At 48.5% G+C, this 22,583-nt stretch overlaps 1 protein-coding gene across 3 annotated transcripts; it reads left to right on the top strand.

Moving 5' to 3' along the window:
- Positions 1–7,506: 7,506 nt before the first annotated feature.
- On the top strand, positions 7,507–21,969 carry LOC136450589 (plant cysteine oxidase 4-like). 3 transcript variants are annotated; one of them, XM_066451096.1, is made up of 11 exons: positions 7,507–7,789; positions 7,972–8,060; positions 9,155–9,394; positions 10,169–10,332; positions 10,465–10,615; positions 16,316–16,516; positions 16,607–17,698; positions 20,376–20,473; positions 20,731–20,861; positions 21,365–21,409; positions 21,857–21,969. In XM_066451096.1, the coding sequence occupies exons 3-7, from the start codon at positions 9,295–9,297 to the stop codon at positions 16,729–16,731; spliced, it is 741 nt and encodes a 246-aa protein (XP_066307193.1). In that variant the 5' UTR covers positions 7,507–7,789; positions 7,972–8,060; positions 9,155–9,294; the 3' UTR covers positions 16,732–17,698; positions 20,376–20,473; positions 20,731–20,861; positions 21,365–21,409; positions 21,857–21,969. The 3 variants fall into 3 exon arrangements, with proteins under 3 accessions (XP_066307193.1, XP_066307191.1, XP_066307192.1); XM_066451094.1 differs by having other exon boundaries at positions 7,507–7,895; XM_066451095.1 differs by lacking the exon at positions 20,731–20,861 and having other exon boundaries at positions 7,507–7,895.
- The last annotated feature ends 614 nt before the right edge of the window (positions 21,970–22,583 follow it).

Below are 22,583 nucleotides of genomic sequence, written 5' to 3'. Positions count from 1 at the left end.
ACACGACCCAAATAAACCTAACTTAAATTACATTACAAGAAAGTTGCAACCAATTGGGCAGGTGCCAACGAGACTAGCAAGCCTCCTCGAACATACACTCGAACCTCGCCATGTCGAACTTCATCAGCGCTCGAAGTGCGGCCCCTTTTGCGGAGTCGAGCGGGCCCTAGAATGTTTGCTGTAAGTCTGCCACTACCCGGGAATCTGACGGCTATGAGGCGGAGGGTCCCACTTGGACACAAGCACCTTCTGCGCTTGAAGGGTGGCGTTAGGGGCCCAAGAGGCACACTTTGCCACCAGACGCGTGCTACGGCGGATGGTGACCGACGATGGAGAGCGACAGGTTCGACGTCGGCGTGGCGCCTTGAGGATGGTAGTCTTTAGCGGAGCGGAGATGCGCCTAGCAAACTCCCTGGCGAGGGCCGAAGGCGAAACTGGGAGATCGTCACCATCCACCCCCGGCGCCTCAGCATCCGTGAAGCTGAGCTGAACCATCCGTGGTGGCGAACGGTAGTCCGCCAACGATGCCTGAGCGTCCAGAGAGGCCGCTGTCGGAGTAGACGGGCGCCCCAACGTTGGAGCACCCGCGAATCGACTCACGGCAAGTGAGGTAGCGAGCTCATCAAGCATCGGGTCCACCCATACGGGAGGCCCAGCGCCCTCGCACAGCACCACCGTGAGCAGATCAGACTCGTGGGAGCAGCGTGCGACAGTAGAAGTAGCGATGTCAGCCTCTGACCCCATCGTCGCGGCACGCTTGGGCCACTTGCAGTCCCTAGCGAGGTGACGCCGTGACAACGCAGACAACGCCGTGGCAATCGGCTGGTCGCTGCTCGGTGTGAGTAGGAAAGGCAGTTGAAACATTTGCCGGGATCTTCTGGGCTTGCGGAAGCTGCTTCTCGGTCGTGGCGGCCGCAGGACGTGTCTCCTGCCGTAGATCTCACGCCACCCATCAGCGTTGGGGGTGGAGACACGTCTGCAACGTCCAAGGCGTTGGCAGACAGGGACGCGACCATCCACAGGCCGAGTAGGCAGGCTGTACACTAGCTGGGGGCGCGGCCGACTGCGTCTCCTCAGCCTTCGGCCACGTCCCAGCCGACCAACATTTGCACTGCCTCGGCCCCCAGCCACTACTGGACGAGGCTGGGCGCGCGGCGGGACGTCGATCCCGGCTTCGCCTGACAAAGAACGGCGTCGAGGTAGGTAGTGGGTTGGTCGTTGTCGGACTCCTCACAATCGTCATCCGCCCACCGGCAACTTTTCGTGCGCCCTCTGGAGGAGGGACATGGGTAGAGCGGGTCCGTATTCGGCGAGAGTGAGGAGGAGCGGGCTTCCAGCGGCCGGCCCCGACGGTGGAGGGGTCGAGGGGGCGCCGGCGGAGGAGGTGGTCGCGTTGGCTGAGATGGCCGCGTGCAGCGCGACCGCGGCGGTGGTGGCGGCAACCTCGGGCCCTGACGGCGCAGGTGGCGTGTGCGCGGGTAGGAGGTGTGGAGGTGGCGGAGGGGGCGGCGGGGCGTTGTAGGTGGGTGTGGGGGACAGGGCCGACTACGCCGCACGGACCCTAGCGCCGGTGGAGGCCGTCCGCACATGCGCCGGCTGGGGGGCGAGGATCCCGGCCCCTGCTGCCGCAGGGCCACCAGATCCGGCGCCTCCCGCCGGGCGGGTCGCTTGATCCGACGGGCTGCGGGCCGGCGGGGGTCGCAACAGCAGAGCCCGGCGCAGCGGCCCCGTCGGTAGAGGATGTGGGGTTGCGCCATGGAGCTCCCTAGATCCCCCGCGCGAGGGAGAGGTGGGGAGGGGGTGGTTGGCGCGGTGGAGGGGGGTGAGGGAGGCTTCGCAGCGCTCAGCACCGCCCGAGGCGGCTGGGAGGGGGACGGAGGGGGCCCGCCGGCGGTGGTTCTGGGAGGTACCCATCGGCGACGGCTCGGCGTCACCTGAGCGGAGGCCGGTGGCGACGATGACATGGAGCAGGCGCAACGTGGTTGTCCGCCGGCCGTGCTTGGGGGCGCCATCTAAGAGGCTCGACGCGCCCGACACGGGCGGCGGTGGCCGTGCCGGCGGGCACCGCCGCACCTGCCGTGCGGGAGAGAAGAGGATGGGGGGGGCCGCTCGGGAAGTGCAGGGTAAGGTGGGGGGAGGGGGAAGGTCCGTCGGCGCTGGGCCTGCGGCCGGCGCTGGATCCAGTTGGCTAGGGTTACGTGGTTGGGCTCCGTCGGGCCAATCGTTTGCTTGGTTCCATGAAAATATGTTTCGTGACAAATATCTATTAATTATGATAAGTGTTAGTAATTTTTTATATAAATTTGGTCAAACTTGGACACTTAAACATGTCACTGTTTCTAGAATTGCATTCTTTTAGGGACGGAGGGAGTAACATACCTAAGAGCATCTCCAAGAGTTCCCAAAATAACTCCCAATCCAAGGTTTTGGAAAGATTGAAAAAATACATCAACAACTAATCCTACCTCCCAATCTTTGGGACTTGGAAAAACTGCCGATTGCGCGTAAAGATACGCGCGCTCTCGCGACTTGGGAAAACTCCTCGCGATAGTTTCTTTAGCAATTTTCTCCCTCGGGCTTGTTACCGCCGCCATCGGCACCGAGCAGCATGCCTTCCGCCTCGAGCACGCACACGCGTAATGCTGGCCGTCGACGAACACGCGTGGGAGCGCGGTGCATGCGAACCCGGGCCCAAGGAGCTCCGCGATCTCAGCCTTGAAGATGATGACCATGGAGACGTCGCGCTCGTCCATGCGCATGCCGTAGCTGCACAGGATGCTGCGCACAGGCACATCGCAGCAGTCCACGAACGTCTTGCGCACGCCCAGCCTTGGCGAGATGCTGCTCCCAACGAGCTCCATGCACCATGTGCGATGCTGTTCCCGAGGCAATCTGGTCGGCGACGACGGTGGCGGCTGGCCGTTTGATGCAGTCGGCGTACTCCCGGCACGGCGTAGCACTTGGACATGGCCGCCACCGGCCGCTGCTGGGTCGACAGCAGCATGACGACAAGCAGGCAGCAAGCAGCGAGCCTCTTGCCCTCCATTGTACTACCTGCTTCTTTTGCGTATTTCATAGAATCGTATCATATATTGCCGCAAAATTAATCAGAATGCTGCCGGCCGGCTGCCGGCAACCGTCACATGTTGATGCGGAAGGAGGCGGCGCAGATGTGCGCGATCTCCCACGAAAGAAAAGACGCCGCAGTAGTTGTGTGGGACCAAGTTTTTGATGTTTTAGGAGTGATATTTTAGAAACGGTTGGAGAAACTCTTCTTGTTTTCTCCCAATATTTTTTAGCAGCTTGGAAAACTCAGTGGTTTTGGGAAAAAAATTTGGGAACTCTTGGAGATGCTCTAAATCATAAAAATAAGAAAAAGGTTAATAGAAACACCAACCTATGGAATTACGTGGTGTTGTAAAGAAGAATTAGGCATCCAAATTTGAGCCGAAGAGGACTCCGGTCCTACAGACCCACATCACTACCTACTGTCTTTGTAGGCCTAGGCTATATCATGCTATAGAATGTCTTTTCGGCATTTCATGTTTATAGTGCATAAGTATTACTTTGCATTTACTTAGACTTATTGGGGCTTTGGTGTTCATGCCCTCGTTTTGAATAGAAATGCTGATTTTGCCCTTGTTTTTTAAACTTTGTGATTGTGTTTTCAAACTGAAGGAAGAGCTTGCCCCTATTCTGTGAAGTCTTGTTAACGGTGTTAACTTTTGGTCGAAAAGACTAGTCTACCCATGTGATTTTATCCCTGTGCCCACGTCTACCGAGCCTTGTTGCCCACACCGGCGGGTACAAGATAGTGGTATGCGCCTACAACACCGTTGATATTACTGTAGAATGTCAGATGCATGTGGGAGGTCATGCTGCCTTCTTCAGGGATGGTAGACGTCGGTACCTGCAAAATGCTGCTGGATGCCTACAGGCATGTGAGGAGTCTTACCACGTTTACCGGGTATGGTGAATCCCGGCGCCTATAATACTATTGATGCCCAGAGGCATGTGAGGGACATTTTGCCATACGGGAGTCCAGCGGCGCCTACAATACTGTAGGAATAAATGTCGGCGCCTACAATACTGTTTTGTGTTAGGTGGCTGCAGAGTACTGTTTCATGCAGGGTATGGTCCCTGGACAGTGGTTTTGACTTGTGAGCCTTGCCTTGCCTTTCTCCGCACGTCTTCTGGTTCCTACCGAGCGGGCGTCCCCAGTCGGATGACCCCAGTCAGCTTTGGTTGCGCCGATCGGAGAAGAGCGGTGAGCAGGGTCCTTACGTACCCCGGTCGGAGAGACGCGGGGTCGAGGTCGGAAGTAAGGCTCGGGGCAGGCCTTCCGATCGGAGAAGCCGTCCGGAGACGGCTGGAGCCCGAATCGAGCGCTCCGGTCGGATAGGTGGTCCAAAGTAGCCGACGAGCGGACGTTGCTATTCTTGGGCCTGGTCTTCCAGTCGGTTGCTGGACCGCCCCTTTGCCCTGTTATTTTTAGACTCTTGGACCAAGCCTTGACGCAGAAACCGGTCCCCGAGAAACCTCGGGTTTATGAACCCGACACTCATTGATTTATCTATTTAAAAAAATATTGTAGATGCTCTAAGGTGTCTTTTGGCATAGCTTTTTGCAGCTTCAGTTGAACCTAACATTTCACTATTTGTATAATGTATCTTAAAGGTAATTTTCTCACTCTTCAAAAAACATTTCACTATTTGTATAATGACCTCCCAAGATGTTGCACATCAGCTTATAACGTATGAACATGACACCAAATAATATTGTAAATATATATCCACATGTACTAATATGTTATTATAAATACTAGTATTTTTTAAACTTAATCAAGATAGAGCCTAAAATCTGGATCCTTGTGACTAAAATAGTTGACGTGCACATTTTTTTTACTTTCTCCGTCCACAAAAGAATATAATTATGAGAAACGTGTCAGTCAAAACTAACTCATGTTTGACTAAGTTTATAGTAAATAGTACTTCCTCCGGTTCATTTTATATGGCACACACGTATATCGAGATTCAAACTTTAAAAACTTTGACCAATAATTAGGCTAATAATTTTTAACTATTATAATACAAACTTTATATGATTAGATTTGTAAGAATTTATACTATTCAATGATTATACATTTATAAGTATAAATAATATAATATAAAATAAATAAATGATCTAAGTATAATCTAGTTCTAACTTGCGTAATATAAAATAGACCTAATGGAGTATTAGCATTGATGTCTTTAAATAAATATATTATAAAAATATATTCTATAGCTAATCTAATAATACTTATTTGGCTACTTATTTTGTTTTATAAGTGTTAATATTTTTTATATAATTTTAGTCAAAATCTAAACTGTTCGCAAAACGTGAGCATTGTATTTTGTGGATGGAGGGAGTACAACGGAACACAGTCCCTCCAGAATCTGGATCCCTATTCGCTGCTGTCCTCGCTAACCCTGGGCGTTCGGGTTACCCGATTTTTTCGGGTCGAGTAATTCGGGTAATGAAAATTGCAACCCGATATTACCTCCGAAAAAACACTACCCGCAAATTCGGGTACCCGATAATTCGGGTTCGGGTATTACCCGATATACCCAAATTTACAGAAAACAACAAACTACACTAAATTTCAGTAGCGATCTATACATAATTTCAGCAGCAATTTGTATAGAATTTCAATAGCAATTTGTAGAGAATAATATATTACAGTCACTGATTCAAATAGAGAGAATTATATTCTAATAAAGTGATAAGTTAAATGGTTTAACTAACAACACATGATAAATACAAAGACAAAAACAAATCTTTGGGTAGTTCGGGTAGTTTGGGTACCGGGGGATATTACCCGAATTACCCAAACTAATTTCGGGTAATCAAAATCGCTATCCGAATTTGGGATCGGGTACCTCGGGTTCGGGTAATTCGGGTCCGGGTTCGAATAATTCGGGTACGGGTAATGGGTATCGGGTATTTTGCCCGGGCTTAGTCCTCGCGGGTGCGTATTGACTGTTGAGTGTTGACCGCAAATGCAGCAGTGCATCATCCCCATTCGACGAACCGACCCGACGTGCCAGGCCACGGAGAGGGGCCGAGGGGCAGGGTGTTGCCGCTGGGGCCGAGCGCACATTTCCGAAGTCCCGCCGCGACCGACGACCGCGAGGTTCAAGTTCAATGAACGAAGTGCGTCCACTCCTTTCCCTCGAATCTCGAGCCCACCTCCTGACCCCCGATCTCCGCTCGGGCGACCCAACCAGAGGCTGGCCGCGGCCGCCACCCGATGCGGGACGACACGACCGTCCGTTCCCGGCGCGCGACACCTGTTCGCCTGCGCCCTTCTGCTAGTGCCGCCTATTCTAGCTCGCATCGTACAGTGTGCGCCACTGAAACCGCCGGCCTAGATACCGTCCTTTTTTTTTAACACAGGCAATGGGGTTAGGGTTCGGCGCCGTACGGCAAGGGCGAGGCCGTGGTCCGTGGAGGACTGGAGCCCTGGAGGTGGAGGCGAGGACTCGTCAGCAGAAGCAAACGCACCGAGGACGAGGCCCGCTCCCGCTGGCCAGGCGGCAGGTCGCGCTGCTGGCCTGGGTGTGGTGGGCTGGTGGCACGAGGAATGCGTTCCAATTCTAAGGCCCCGTTTAGATTTCAAAAAAATTTGAACAGTAACTGTCACATCGAATCTTGCAGCATATGTATGAGTACTAAATATAGACAAAAAAAAACTAATTGCACCGTTGGGTGAGAAATTGTGAGACGAAACTTTTAAACCTAATTAACCCATAATTAGACACTAATTATCAAATACAAACGAAAGTGCTACCGTAGCCAAAATACAAAAAATTTTTGGACGTAAACGGGGACTAAAATGGGCACGGACGGGTAGTCTTGTTGTGTTCCCCCAGAGCACATCGACAATTCGACATGACGGGTAGTCTTGTTGTGTTCCCCCAGAGCACATCGACAATTCGACATGCTAGTCTTTGGTTTGGACTCATGCATCCCGTGACATGGTGGTCCCATGCTGATTTGGTCCCACATGTCATGGACTGAGATGGCGGCATGTGTAGATTATTTACTGCGCCAGTAAGCGGCTGCTCCCACCCGCTGCGCCACTGCGGGCTCACGTGCCGCAGCCCGCAGCCGCCCTGCCCCGCGTGCGCGCCACCCACCGTACCCCTTCAGCGTACGCGAGGGCCGGCGCGCGAACAGCGGCTTCTCCTTCCTGGACCTGGTCCGTGCACCACCACGCAGAATGTCCTGACCATCACTCTCCCAGCCCACCAGCACCGAGCCTACGGAGGTCCGCGTGCCCGCGCGAGGGGTCCGCATGTCATGTCACCGGCTTGGCGTCGCATGTCGACGGGTGGTACGGAGTACATGGCACTTGGCCTCCGCGGGCAGCGGTGGGCGCGGGGGCCGTGGGCCCCACCACCTAGTACACTCTCCACTCCGGGCTCATAAAAAAGACGACGCGCAGCAGCAGAAGTTGCTTACAGAAAGGACCCGTTCACCCGGTCACCACTCACCAGCACCCCCTCCTCCTCGGCGCCTCCCCAACCAGGCAACCACAGTAAGCCCCTGCGCCTTCCTCCCAGACGCGCGCCCCTCATGGCGAGGAGGCGCTGCTGATGCCTCGCGGCGCCGGATCGGACGCGGCGGCCACGACACCCAGCCGCTTGCGGTGGCGCTCGCCGATCCCTACGCGCCCAATCCGCCGACGCTGCTCCTCGGATCCTCCCCGAGAGATTCGGGCCTCGTCTCGTCTCGTCCTTCCTAGGTGAGGTTCTCTGGCCTTCAAGGTGCGGGGGTGGGATCTGCCCCGGTTTGCGTTCTTCCCAAGTGCCCTGCCCATACTCCAGCAGCGGCCCAGTCGACTTCCCCAGGTGCCTTGCCGACCCCCACAAGGTAGCGCGCGCGTCACCTCAACCCCTTGCATGCGCTGACGCTAACCCTATTCAGGAGACGGAGCAGCGAGCCAGCGGCCACGACAGCAAAGAGAGGACGGCAGCCTGCAAGAAGAGAAGGCTCGTGTCAGGCGGCAGCCATAGGTATTGGCCTCCCCTGTTCCTCTCCTTGATGTGCCCTTAGATTTGGAGATTATTCGACAAGGGATTGGGTTTTGGAATTAGAGTATTAGACTAACGAAGGATGAATCATTTGTATGAATATCGTGATAAAACCCTTCGAAATTATGGCAACTTCCTTTTATCCTTCCACTCAATTAACGTCGTTTGATGCTTAAGTCTGAAAACATTGTGCTACAGTTTGGCCAGTTATTATGACCAATAATGCAGTGAATGTGTGGTAGTAGTTTTTTTTTTTTCTGACATTGAGCCACTGAATGTGTATAACCATGGGAAGCAGGCAGTTCTCGGTGTGTGGTCTAATGCGACCCTGCTGGTATGCCTGATGTTTGATACTTTGATTAAATGCCAGCCATGCATGCCACAATAATTTTTGTAATGGTGTTGGTGATCATGTCCTGTGGGCTTTAGATGAATATGGGTGGGACATTTGAAACGAGTGATTGCACCTTGGACTTATGGCAATTAGATGGGGAGCAGATGTTAATCCATATGCTCATGGAGTATCCCATTTCATTTATTTTTCTACATGAGATCTTTTATTTTCCCTCATGTATTGTTGTTTGACAGTAGTTTTGTGTATTGATATAGTTTATGTGTTTACAATCTATAATGATTATACTTTTGGACTGGAGGACTTAGATTAGCATTTTACATAGCTAACCATCTGCTAGGGTAAATGTGCTCTATGGCTTTAGCTTTTCGGTAAGTGCTCCCAAAGGGGGGAGGATGGCATCAAATTGTAGAACAAGCAAATCTCTAGACTTGAATACATAGCAGCTTCTACTAGAGTGAATCATATTATAATTCAGTAACTCACCTGATCTTGATGTGTGGTTGTTATGTTTTTACAGTGTACTTAATCTTCATCCATGTTAATACGAAGTCTGCATTTGTTATACCATTCTCAAGCTACACTTTATATGATTTATATATCAATCACATTTATTAAATATAGCGATATCCATACAGGTTTTCCTTTGTTTTCTTCATTGTCTTTGTTTTGAGGAGACTGTTCTTGGATAATCTCATGGAACACACTCTTGTTGCTTCGGTAGGTGCAAGGATAGGCAACCAGTGTCCAACAACACGTCTGTGGATCAATTGACCTGTATTTCAGCCTTTCAGTTGAGGATTAAAGTAGATCTTTAAGAAGCTTGACACTTGGCTTCATCTCAAGAATACATTGAAGTGCAAGATGCCAAAAATAAAGAATCTCTCTAATGCATGTAAAGTATCATTTTCTCCACAAGGTCCCATATCTGAAGAGGCGCTTGAGAGAGTCCGTGCACTGTTAGGTGAGTCAAATTTGTTTATCTTCTGGAATAATTGGTATCTTTTACCATTGCCTAGTTGTGTTTTTCACAGTGAGCTTGAAATGGAAAGTCAACCTGTTTGTGACCATGATGTCATATTTTTGCTGGTGATTTGTTCTGGTGCAACAAGACAATTCATGATCTTTTCTTTTATATGTTTTTTTAACAGAGACTTTTCTTTTATGTGTTACTTCATAATCAGTTTTGTTTGCCTGTTCTAGATCAGTAGCTTTCAGTTGCTGGCATTGGTCAATTGGTTTAATTAATTTGTTTGTTGATGGGTCAGACTATGAATTTCATGGTGATGTTCCAACCCGCTGCGAATAACTGATAAGTGATAACACATTTGAACTTCAACTGAGTGCTGCCAGCTTTAGGTACGGGGAATTGGGTTCGTAGTTTTGAATCTGTCTCTCCAAACAGACAACTGAATTTTTGCAAAAAATTTGGTGCTGGTGTTAATCTCTTGAGAGGTTTATTTATCTTTTCCGCTGTAAATAAATCTGTATACTCAGTCCTATATGTTTATTTGATATATGATAGCAACAGGAGGATTCACTACAGCTGAATTCCCTCCAAAAGGAAGCAACATCTTGATTGATTTCATTAAGGTGTTTGGCTTACATGTATGATATAAAATTGTGTTCTGGCACTGCTGCTCTAAACTTTATTTCAGTTCTAACATTGAGTTGTGGTTCGTTCTGTGAGATAAGAGCATCGGCAGACTTAAAATATGGTCCCTGTTCCTTTTTGCAGATGAGATAAGACCTCTAGATGTCGGCCTAGATAATGAAGCACAAATCGCACGCAATTGGAGTAGTTCTATGCGTCCATCAAATGGGAGACGAGGACGTAATGGGGCTAACCAGTTCTCTGCTACAATCAAATATTTGCACATTCATGAATGTGAAAGTTTCTCTGTAAGATCTCTTATTCATTCATTATTCAATTTCTATGTTTATTTTGTGTGGTTTTCAGGAGGTCAGATAAAGTGGTTTCTCTGTGGTGCTCACTGCGTTCAGGATTTACTAAATTTATATATGATTTTGCAGATGGGTATATTTTGTATGCCACCTTCTTCAGTTATTCCACTTCATAATCATCCTGGAATGACTGTACTTAGCAAGCTTCTTTATGGAAGACTGCATGCTGAATCTTATGACTGGGTTGATGTACCTGATCATCCAATTGATCAATTCCAAAGTGAGTTCTGACATTTGAATTGGTTCATTCCTTCTGCATGCCATTGTTTATTATGGTATTATTTGTTTGTCAGAGAATATACTCGATGCAAATGCTTTTTTTTCTTGGGGGGGGGGGGGGGGGGGGGAAGAACGAAAAGGCATAAAATTACAGTTTGAAGTTGATTCGTCTGTTCCTAAAAAGGGCGTACCCAGTGCAGAGAGCTCCTGCTCTGTTCGGGGGTCTGGGGAAGGGTGTTAGTGGCAAGCCTTACCCTTGCCTGTGCAATGCGAGGAGACCGCGACTCCTAAATCCGAAGAAATGGAACTTCGCTATCTCTTGTTTCTTGCACATCTATTGTGTTCATTGATTCGTTTTGCTTATTGGATGACATTTGACATAGTGATCCAAGGATGTGTCTCAAACAGATGTCAAGTGGAACAGTATTAGAAACTTATAGCTCGTAGTGCATAAATTTTATAGATGCAAAGCATTGTCCAGTACTACCTCCGTCCCAAAAAGAATGCAATTCCAGGTGTATTCTCGGTTAAAGTGCCTAAAGTTTGACCAAATATATAGGTTAAAATATTAATGTTTATGACTTCAAATAAGTATATTATGAAAATATTTTTTTTTTCACGAGCGTGTCCTTACGACACGTATTTCATTAAGAAGCAGAGTTTGACTAGTTACAACATCCCCAACTAATCCATAGATTACCATGGAATGATAGAAGCCAACACGACCCAAATAAACCTAACTTAAATTACATTACAAGAAAGTTGCAACCAATTGGGCAGGTGCCAACGAGACTAGCAAGCCTCCTCGAACATACACTCGAACCTCGCCATGTCGAACTTCATCAGCGCTCGAAGTGCGGCCCCTTTTGCGGAGTCGAGCGGGCCCTAGAATGTTTGCTGTAAGTCTGCCACTACCCGGGAATCTGACGGCTATGAGGCGGAGGGTTCCCACTTGGACACAAGCACCTTCTGCGCTTGAAGGGTGGCGTTAGGGGCCCAAGAGGCACACTTTGCCACCAGACGCGTGCTACGGCGGATGGTGACCGACGATGGAGAGCGACAGGTTCGACGTCGGCGTGGCGCCTTGAGGATGGTAGTCTTTAGCGGAGCGGAGATGCGCCTAGCAAACTCCCTGGCGAGGGCCGAAGGCGAAACTGGGAGATCGTCACCATCCACCCCCGGCGCCTCAGCATCCGTGAAGCTGAGCTGAACCATCCGTGGTGGCGAACGGTAGTCCGCCAACGATGCCTGAGCGTCCAGAGAGGCCGCTGTCGGAGTAGACGGGCGCCCCAACGTTGGAGCACCCGCGAATCGACTCACGGCAAGTGAGGTAGCGAGCTCATCAAGCATCGGGTCCACCCATACGGGAGGCCCAGCGCCCTCGCACAGCACCACCGTGAGCAGATCAGACTCGTGGGAGCAGCGTGCGACAGTAGAAGTAGCGATGTCAGCCTCTGACCCCATCGTCGCGGCACGCTTGGGCCACTTGCAGTCCCTAGCGAGGTGACGCCGTGACAACGCAGACAACGCCGTGGCAATCGGCTGGTCGCTGCTCGGTGTGAGTAGGAAAGGCAGTTGAAACATTTGCCGGGATCTTCTGGGCTTGCGGAAGCTGCTTCTCGGTCGTGGCGGCCGCAGGACGTGTCTCCTGCCGTAGATCTCACGCCACCCATCAGCGTTGGGGGTGGAGACACGTCTGCAACGTCCAAGGCGTTGGCAGACAGGGACGCGACCATCCACAGGCCGAGTAGGCAGGCTGTACACTAGCTGGGGGCGCGGCCGACTGCGTCTCCTCAGCCTTCGGCCACGTCCCAGCCGACCAACATTTGCACTGCCTCGGCCCCCAGCCACTACTGGACGAGGCTGGGCGCGCGGCGGGACGTCGATCCCGGCTTCGCCTGACAAAGAACGGCGTCGAGGTAGGTAGTGGGTTGGTCGTTGTCGGACTCCTCACAATCGTCATCCGCCCACCGGCAACTTTTCGTGCGCCCTCTGGAGGAGGGACATGGGTAGAGCGGGTCCGTATTCGGCGAGAGTGAGGAGGAGCGGGCTTCCAGCGGCCGGCCCCGACGGTGGAGGGGTCGAGGGGGCGCCGGCGGAGGAGGTGGTCGCGTTGGCTGAGATGGCCGCGTGCAGCGCGACCGCGGCGGTGGTGGCGGCAACCTCGGGCCCTGACGGCGCAGGTGGCGTGTGCGCGGGTAGGAGGTGTGGAGGTGGCGGAGGGGGCGGCGGGGCGTTGTAGGTGGGTGTGGGGGACAGGGGCCGACTACGCCGCACGGACCCTAGCGCCGGTGGAGGCCGTCCGCACATGCGCCGGCTGGGGGGCGAGGATCCCGGCCCCTGCTGCCGCAGGGCCACCAGATCCGGCGCCTCCCGCCGGCGGGTCGCTTGATCCGACGGGCTGCGGGCCGGCGGGGGTCGCAACAGCAGAGCCCGGCGCAGCGGCCCCGTCGGTAGAGGATGTGGGGTTGCGCCATGGAGCTCCCTAGATCCCGCGCGAGGGAGAGGTGGGGAGGGGGTGGTTGGCGCGGTGGAGGGGGGTGAGGGAGGCTTCGCAGCGCTCAGCACCGCCCGAGGCGGCTGGGAGGGGGACGGTAGGGGCCCGACCGGCGGTGGTTCTGGGAGGTACCCATCGGCGACGCTCGGCGTCACCTGAGCGGAGGCCGGTGGCGACGATGACATGGAGCAGGCGCAACGTGGTTGTCGCCGGCCGTGCTTGGGGGCGCCATCTAAGAGGCTCGACGCGCCCGACACGGGCGGCGGTGGCCGTGCCGCGGGCACGCGCGCACCTGCGTGCGGGAGAGAAGAGGAGGGGCGCTCGGATGCAGGTAGGTGGGGGGAGGGGGAGGTCGTCGGCGCTGGGCCGGCGGCCGGCGCTGGATCCAGTGGCTAGGGTTACGTGGTTGGGCTCCGTCGGGCCATCGTTTGCTTGGTCTCCATGAAAATATGTTTCGTGACAAATATCTATTAATTATGATAAGTGTTAGTAATTTTTTATATAAATTTGGTCAAACTTGGACACTTAAACATGTCACTGTTCTAGAATTGCATTCTTTTAGGGACGGAGGGAGTACATACCTAAGAGCATCTCCAAGAGTTCCCAAAATAAACTCCCAATCCAAGGTTTTTGGAAAGATTGAAAAAAATACATCAACAACTAATCCTACCTCCCAATCTTTTGGGACTTGGAAAAACCTGCCGATTGCGCGTAAAGATACGCGCGCTCTCGCGACTTGGGAAAACTCCTCGCGATAGTTTCTTTAGCAATTTTCTCCCTCGGGCTTGTTACCGCCGCCATCGGCACCGAGCAGCATGCCTTCCGCCTCGAGCACGCACACGCGTAATGCTGGCCGTCGACGAACACGCGTGGGAGCGCGGTGCATGCGAACCCGGGCCCAAGGAGCTCCGCGATCTCAGCCTTGAAGATGATGACCATGGAGACGTCGCGCTCGTCCATGCGCATGCCGTAGCTGCACAGGATGCTGCGCACAGGCACATCGCAGCAGTCCACGAACGTCTTGCGCACGCCCAGCCTTGGCGAGATGCTGCTCCCAACGAGCTCCATGCACCATGTGCGATGCTGTTCCCGAGGCAATCTGGTCGGCGACGACGGTGGCGGCTGGCCGTTTGATGCAGTCGGCGTACTCCCGGCACTCGGCGTAGCACTTGGACATGGCCGCCACCGGCCGCTGCTGGGTCGACAGCAGCATGACGACAAGCAGGCAGCAAGCAGCGAGCCTCTTGCCCTCCATTGTACTACCTGCTTCTTTTGCGTATTTCATAGAATCGTATCATATATTGCCGCAAAATTAATCAGAATGCTGCCGGCCGGCTGCCGGCAACCGTCACATGTTGATGCGGAAGGAGGCGGCGCAGATGTGCGCGATCTCCCACGAAAGAAAAGACGCCGCAGTAGTTTTGTGTGGGACCAAGTTTTTGATGTTTTAGGAGTGATATTTTAGAAACGGTTGGAGAAACTCTTCTTGTTTTCTCCCAATATTTTTTAGCAGCTTGGAAAACTCAGTGGTTTTGGGAAAAAAATTTGGGAACTCTTGGAGATGCTCTAAATCATAAAAATAAGAAAAAGGTTAATAGAAACACCAACCTATGGAATTACGTGGTGTTGTAAAGAAGAATTAGGCATCCAAATTTGAGCCGAAGAGGACTCCGGTCCTACAGACCCACATCACTACCTACTGTCTTTGTAGGCCTAGGCTATATCATGCTATAGAATGTCTTTTCGGCATTTCATGTTTATAGTGCATAAGTATTACTTTGCATTTTACTTAGACTTATTGGGGCTTTGGTGTTCATGCCCTCGTTTTGAATAGAAATGCTGATTTTGCCCTTGTTTTTTAAACTTTGTGATTGTGTTTTCAAACTGAAGGAAGAGCTTGCCCCTATTCTGTGAAGTCTTGTTAACGGTGTTAACTTTTGGTCGAAAAGACTAGTCTACCCATGTGATTTTATCCCTGTTTTGTTAGAGATCTTTGTGAAATTACCCGTATTTCAAGATCATAATTTTGACATATTTGGTAGGGATGTTAGCAACAAAATTAAACACAAATTTACGCATTCGTTTTATTATTATAAATTTGTGCAAAATTTATTTTCCAAGAAGGATTAATCGACTGAAAGAAACTTTATTTGCAGGAACTTAGTAGTTTGCTTTTCAGAAAATGAAGCATCTCTAGCACAAGCAGCGGATCAGAGTGACGAATAAAAATTAGCTCTAAACCACCTGTAGGACCCCACCATCCAAATCGAGCTCGCCACCATACGATTCAACCTCACCAATATCCAAATCGAGCTTGTCACAGCATGAATCGTCTAGGCTGTCGTGCACCTCTGCCCACCCACAGGACCTGCTCTCAGCCGCGCACCTAGGCCCATGCCGTGCCTAGATCCACTGGCCTGAGCACGACACCACGCCGTGCCCCTGCCTGAACTTTCTTGTTTCAATCCCTTTTCCTATTCTTTTATTTGTTTAATCTCCCAGCCACTAACTGCATCCCAAAGTAGGGGTAAACGGCAGATTCAAAATGAAAGCACGAGGGTAAACTCACAAAGTTAAAAAAGAGGGGTAAAGTCACCATTAGCCTGTACAGCAGGGGTAGGAACACCAAATTCCCAAACTTATTTAGCTGAATTCTCCTGTATTTTAAGTATTGGCCTTGGTTCTATGTGATCTGCGATCACTAAGAATACTCTGATTTGCAAAAAAAATCTGTATCAATAACCAAAACCTAGTCTGGACTCTGCCAATGTGCAATCACTAAGAATGCTCTGATTTCCACAAAAAAAACTATGTATTTCATCAAAGCCTAGAATGGTGACTGTTCATTTGCACTCTACTGCCGCCACTTTTTACTCACACTTTCTTGTTAGTCGATACTGCCAACTTTGAGTTTGTCATTTGGTTAGCCTGGTCAATTGTATGAGCTGATTTAATGCTGAGTTTAGAGCTAAACAAGTAGTGGTACATTCCACATGGTAGTCATGTTTTGTTTTCTTCTGTTTTATGGAAAAGCTGTATTTTCTGTCATTTGTTTAGTTAGTGCTGGATGGGCTACAGGTATGGTTATTTATCACAAAGATCCTATTTATGTTTCTTTGATTGACCATGCACATGGTCTTTATAAATATATTATTCTGTACTACTTGTCCCATGATGTAATGGCTTACCTATTGGAATTTGCAGCAAGGCCAGCCAAGCTTGTTAAAGATTGTGAAATGACTGCTCCAGAGACAACTATTCTTTACCCTAATGCAGGTGGTAACATTCACACTTTCAGAGCCATCACACCTTGTGCTCTCTTTGATGTCCTTTCTCCACCATACTCCGCTGAGGATGGGCGGCACTGTTCATACTTCCGAAAGTCTCAAATGAATCAACCACCTGGTATGTGGAGATCTTGAAATTTAATGTTTAAACTTACAGTTATGTTTCTGCCGAGCTTTCTAACTTTGGTTAAAATTTTCTGCCTACCAGTTGTTTTGCCTGCTGAGATAGATAACTCACAAGTAATTTGGTTGGAGGAATTGGAGGACCATCAGCCCCCAGAAGGCTTTGTTGTTGCGAGAGGTCTGTATAAAGGCCCTGTTATTAGGAGATAATTTGCTTTGGGGCACAGAATCCACCAAACTGCAAATCAGATGAAAGAAGATGCGCTTGTAGTGTCTATTGCAAGCATCATCAGGTCATGTGCAGCCTACGGTTTACTTTGTACATGTCAAAGTGATCTGTGTGATAATTTAACATCAGTTTTACAGAACAAGAATGGATGGTTTTTGTTTGGCTGCCATTTTAACTGTATCCCACTGCTGGAGTATCTCTGACCTAGTTATGGAGCTCTTATCAGATGAAGACCGTGGAGCACATAATTTTGAGCATAGTCTAGTATAGCTATTGTCATGGTGTACTAGGGAGATCAATGGACAGGTTTTCCATTTGGTGATTTCAGAAAGAATTTGGTGTGGGGGTACCATTTTGTCTGTGTGTAATAGCAGCATTGCTATTTTTGGGCAATACTGTAAATTACAGGGGAGGAATCGTAAACAATTCTGCGCACATCATCTCCGTGTTTCATTTACGTCCGCTGACAGCACTGTAGTTGAACATGTTGCTCGTTGCCCGTTATGCGCATGCCTTCTTTGCCCTTGGTAAAAAAAGTCACTTCGAGAAAAAGGGAAATTTGCCTAAAATTTGAAGGAGTTACTTCTGTGCTGACTTTAGCACCTGCGAGCTACTCCCCCTTGATCGATCTGACGCAGAAGAGTTACTGAACCATCTCTTTCTCAGCTGCCCTTTTGTTGCGAATTGCTGGCACTTGGTGGGCATGTTTGTGGATCTCATTCTCCCTTCCTATCCAAGTCCTTATGTCTTTCAAGGATCAGCTTCAAGTGCCTTTTTTTTCATGGAGATTGTTATCCTTCTCCGCTGGAGCATTTGGTTTGTACGTAATAATGCAATATTCCAAGGATTTGCGTCTTGGGTGGATAGAGTCAAAGGTGTCTTCATACATGAATTTGCCCTGATGCTACAACGGGCAAAAAAGAGATACTTCCCCTTGATTAACTCATGGTTGGAATCTTGTTTGTAATCTTTCTTATTTTCTTCCTTTCATTTTTCGGCCCCTAAACCTTTTGTACTACTTAGTTACTTTTTTCTTTTAATAATTTTTTTCCAGTAGGGGTGCACCACCCCTCCTGTTCGCCAAACATGCATGAGCGGCCTCTGACAAACTTTGTGATGCATCGATCGATATACTCCAGAAATAGACGGTCGGTGCATTATTTCTATTTTACACGTACGGTGCACCACTTAACAAGTTTAGCAACCTAGAGTTTTAAGGCAGAGGATCTATCTTTCAATATATTTATTTATTTATTTATTTATTTATAGATAGATATAGTAGTAGTAGTATAGAAACTACAAAACGCGTCAGCTCCTTGCATAGAAGCCACGTCCACGTCCTGTCAGCTCCTTGCATAGAAGCCACGTCCACGTCGCTCTAAATTCCTCCGGCCGTCCGATCTCATGTTTGACGGCCCAGATTGCTTAAAGCGGATTCTCGATTTTGGTTAGCTTCTCTCGATTTTGGTTAGCTTCTCTCGATTTTGGTTAGCTTCTCTCGATTCTCCTCTGCTTCTATCGCTTATCATCAGAAGAATCAAATATATACAGCAACTTCCGCTTCTCCTTGTCACCCCCTCCTCTCTCCTTTCGCTCCGCTCTCTCTCTCCCTCGTTCTCCCGACGCTGCGGGTGACGGCGATGGGGGCGAGCGGGCCGGCGGCGGCGGCCACCGCCCTCCTCCCCCTCCGCTCTCCTTCCCCTTCCTCTCCTTCTCTCCCCTTCCCTCCCGAGGCGGCGGCGGGCGCGGCGAGGCGACGGCGCCCCCCCGCTGGCGGCGCGCCAGCGTGGGTGGGGCCCGGTGGCCCCCTCCCTCTCCCCATCCACCGCGTGGGCTCCTCGATGCCTCCTCCGCCGGGGAGCGCTCCTCTAGTCAGCGAAACCCTAGGTATTATGCCGGACGGGCCAAACCCTAAACTCCCCTCGCTCCCGACGTGGCTGTGTGGCACATCGGCTGCTCGGGAGGCCCCCGGCGCGGCGCCTCCTCCTCCACGCTCTACGGCGCCCTGACCGATGACTCCATGAATGGTACCTCATGTGTCTCCTCTTTCTTGAGTTAGATTTATGATTCTCTGTTGCTTAATTCATAATTGTTTCATCACCGGGTTCTTTGACTTCACTCTTGCCTCTTCTAGGGTTAGGATTTAGGCCCAGCTTTAGGTATGAGGAATTCGTTATAGGGTGACCCAACTTTAGGTACGAGGAGTTCTGGTATGCTCCATGATTCCCGTGCCCTTTTTTCTATGGTCTTACATTCATGTTTCCTTCAAATTTGGGATCAAATTGATAGCCGAAAGTTTTAGTTTCACAATTTTTTAGTCACATGCACTTTTGCTATGTTGTCTTACATTCATGCTTCCTATGGTCTTCCATTCATGCTTTTTCAAATTTGGGATAAAATTGATAGCCTAGAGTTCTAATTTCTCATTTTTTTTTTCAAATTTTGACTTCGGTATTGTGTGCTTCTACATATAATGTTTTGTTCTTTTTCTGCTGCCAGTTAGAAGTCTAAATATCTTAGTCTAAATAGACTACACGTTGTGCCTTGTGCCTTGTGCCTTTTTAATTCATCCCGGTGCTCATATTTTCTACTTCCTTTATTTATGTTGGTAGCTAAATGTCTAATGGATCAACTATTTCAAACCACTCTACCACTGCATCCTGGTTCTATGGTGCCTCTTAAGTCATGTACACACCTATATATATAATGTTTCCTTCATTTTATGGTGGCGGTTATACAAGTCTAAAATATTTTAGGCTAAAAGAAAAAATCACGCCTTGCCTTGTGCCTTTTTAGCTTATCTCGATGCTCATATATTCTGCTCTCTTTATTTATGTTGGTAGCTAAATGTCCCAGGTATGCTTTAGCCATTATTAAGTATCTTATCCTTTTTTTTTTGCCTAATCTTCCTTTTTATTGTTGATAAGAAATTCAGCTACACATGGCAACAAGCAGAACACAAACAAACAGTAGCGCCATTGCTGGAGTCGTGTCCCAATGTACCTACGCTCCTATGCAACTAAGTTTTCCTCAACTGTGTTGCCTCCTGTTCTAAAGTTGGAGACTCTATTGCATGATGTGTTTTCACCAAGTGAATAGAATTTAGAATTTGGTAATTAGATCACATGCACAGTTTCTATCATTACAAATTGAGTACCTACTTCTTGAAGGCCAAGTATGCAGTTACTTTACCTTATATGAAATAAAGTGGTGGTTACCTCACAGGAGAATAAATCTCAACTTAAACATGTTAAGGTTTCAGTTTTTATATAAAATAATGTAGCCCTTAGAGCAGCCAATGAAATCCCAACATACCCTATAGACAAACTAGCCCCTAGAGCAGGCAACGAAAAGGTACATCTAACTGCAACATGTTTGGTGGGCATGAGTGATGTTACAGTTTATTCTATAATGTTAGAATCTACCTGTGATGTATGTGGCGGCAGTTTGGTTTCCTACATGCATAGTTTGCACATAGCTTCTTTCATTTACGCAGGCCTGAACATGTATGGTTGCTTTCATATGATATCTAGGCTGAGCACTGTTGTCACCACAATTTTACACGTTGAACTACTTTCTGAAGATAATGTTTTCTGATAGCATATACTTTGTTTGTTTGTTTTAGGCTGTAGTGGTATCTCAATATGAACAACAGTCAATGAGATCGGTACATTAAAGAAGGAAAAGTCCTGCATCTGCCTATTCGGCTCATTTGCAGCTCAGGTACAAAAAAATGTGTTCCTGTACATCCTCAAATCAGTTTTATTGTGCTGAGGACGCTTCCCAAAATTTTTGATATAGTGCCTTGACAAGTTTCTCTTCTTTATTGGCCTTCAAAGGTTTAAATCCACATACATGCTTCCTGTCCGATTGGTGTTACCAATTTGAGTGTCACTGCAATCACTTAACTGTAGTCCTACTGTTTGTTATACTGTACAGTGCCCTTACATGCTCTCAATTGTGGGTATTTGATTTCGTAGCACAAAAAAAATCAGAAGCAGCATGTACATATAATTTTCATGCTATTCATTACCTGGGTCACATACCACCGGCATGGAATGGTTGGTGTCTCACCTGCTGCTGAGGGCAGGTGTTGCGTGAGCACATGCAAGTAAGATTTCTACCAACATATCAGTTTTCTATTTTTGATTTGGGAACCATAGCTTGCTGCCAGCTAACTATTGCCAAATTCCTGTTTCCCTCAAAATTTCAGTGTTCAATTACTTGAGTTTGACATTATAGAACTAGATTTCATCAGAAAGAGAGGACAATGATATAGTGAATTGCCTATTCCGTTGTGATTTGGGAGCCATCGCTTGCCGCCAACTAGCTATTATGAATTTTTTATTCTCCCAGAAATTTAATACTAGATTAGTCAGATTTGTGAATACAGAAATGAATTTCTTTGGAAAAGAAGGAAACTGATGTAGTGGATTGCCTCTTTCATTGTAGAATTAAATTTGCTCTTAAGTTACAAAAACATCGTCCTTGGAGGTTAGCTCCTCAGTCAGTGATTTCTTGAGTTTTCTAATCTTGCATTAACAGCTAAAAACTGATTTTTTTTTAGTTTTGGAATCTTACGAGTTCTCTATTATTCTTGGATTTACTTTTCAGCCAGGATATGCAGAAAGCCTCGGTGCTTCACGACGGCTGCTTTGGGTATGTCGCTGCACCTTCCTATCGTGCCTTATTCCTACTTGTTTCCTTCCTCGTCTTCCTTGCTACTGCATTGTTTTTGGCTTTCTTACTTGGCCAAGAAGTGATGTTCTCTTTGTGTTATGCCTGGCTATGGTTGGTTGTTTGCAGAGATGTTATTGTACAACATAGTTTACCCTCTTGGATAATTAGAGATCAAAATGTTTGCTCCCGTTTTCGTAGAACATAATGATAGTGCACAACTCATTTTGCAAGCAGGAATGTGGTTGTGACCAATTTAGCTGTGGATTGCCCGCCCACCAGAATGTGGTTGTGACCAGCTTAGCTGCTGATCTTTGGCGCTTGATAAGTCAGACCATTTTTTTTTCCTTCCTCATGCCTCCTTTTCTTTAAAAGACGCACTGCATTTTGATGATTTATTCCTATATATGTGCTACATTTCAAATACAGATTATAAACCATGGAGAAACCTTGCTGCAAACTGGGCATTCCAAAGTGCCTTATAAAATCCTCCAAGACGAGAAGTATGGCCGTCACTACCTATTTAAGTTTCTAGCTCTAAGGTATAGTGTTCCTTCGCATTATGAAGCTTTTGGATTTCCATCGGTGCTATATGTTGATGTTATATTGCTATATTTGCTAAATACACCATTCAATGCTCATGCTTATTTTCTCCGAGCTTAGAAAAAAAAAGGGCAGACCCAGTGCCGAAGGCTCCTACATGAGTGGGGTCTGGGGAAGGGAAAAACCGAGGCAAGCCTTCTCCCCGCAAAATCTACGGAGAGGCTGCTTCGAACCCACGACCTGGTGACTCAGTGAGAGAGGCATATTTAATTAATTTGGAATGAGCTATTGCTACAAGTTGTCATCTGCTACTATGTATTTGTGTGATCTAATAAAGTGCACAGCCAGATTCAGCTGACTCATTAGGATTTTGCTATTTTTTATTCTAATCAATTCTATTCTGAATTTCTGTGGGTATATTTACCAATGAGTTTCTGGATGATGTCTGAAATGCAGACCATGCAAACTATATACTCCTGTTGCATTGTATATGTTTAGTCTTTGTATATAGACATGGATCGATTTCACATGGCTGCACTCATTTCTTCAGCCTATATTTTTCCACTGAGTCGTCGCTGCCACAGCTGTGTTCGCCTTTGTCATTGTTGCAGGG

This window comes from Miscanthus floridulus, chromosome 5, assembly GCF_019320115.1.
Source record: "Miscanthus floridulus cultivar M001 chromosome 5, ASM1932011v1, whole genome shotgun sequence".
Taxonomy (NCBI): domain Eukaryota; kingdom Viridiplantae; phylum Streptophyta; class Magnoliopsida; order Poales; family Poaceae; genus Miscanthus; species Miscanthus floridulus.
Note: the sequence above shows the minus strand (reverse complement) of the source record. Positions and strands in the feature narration are given on the sequence as shown.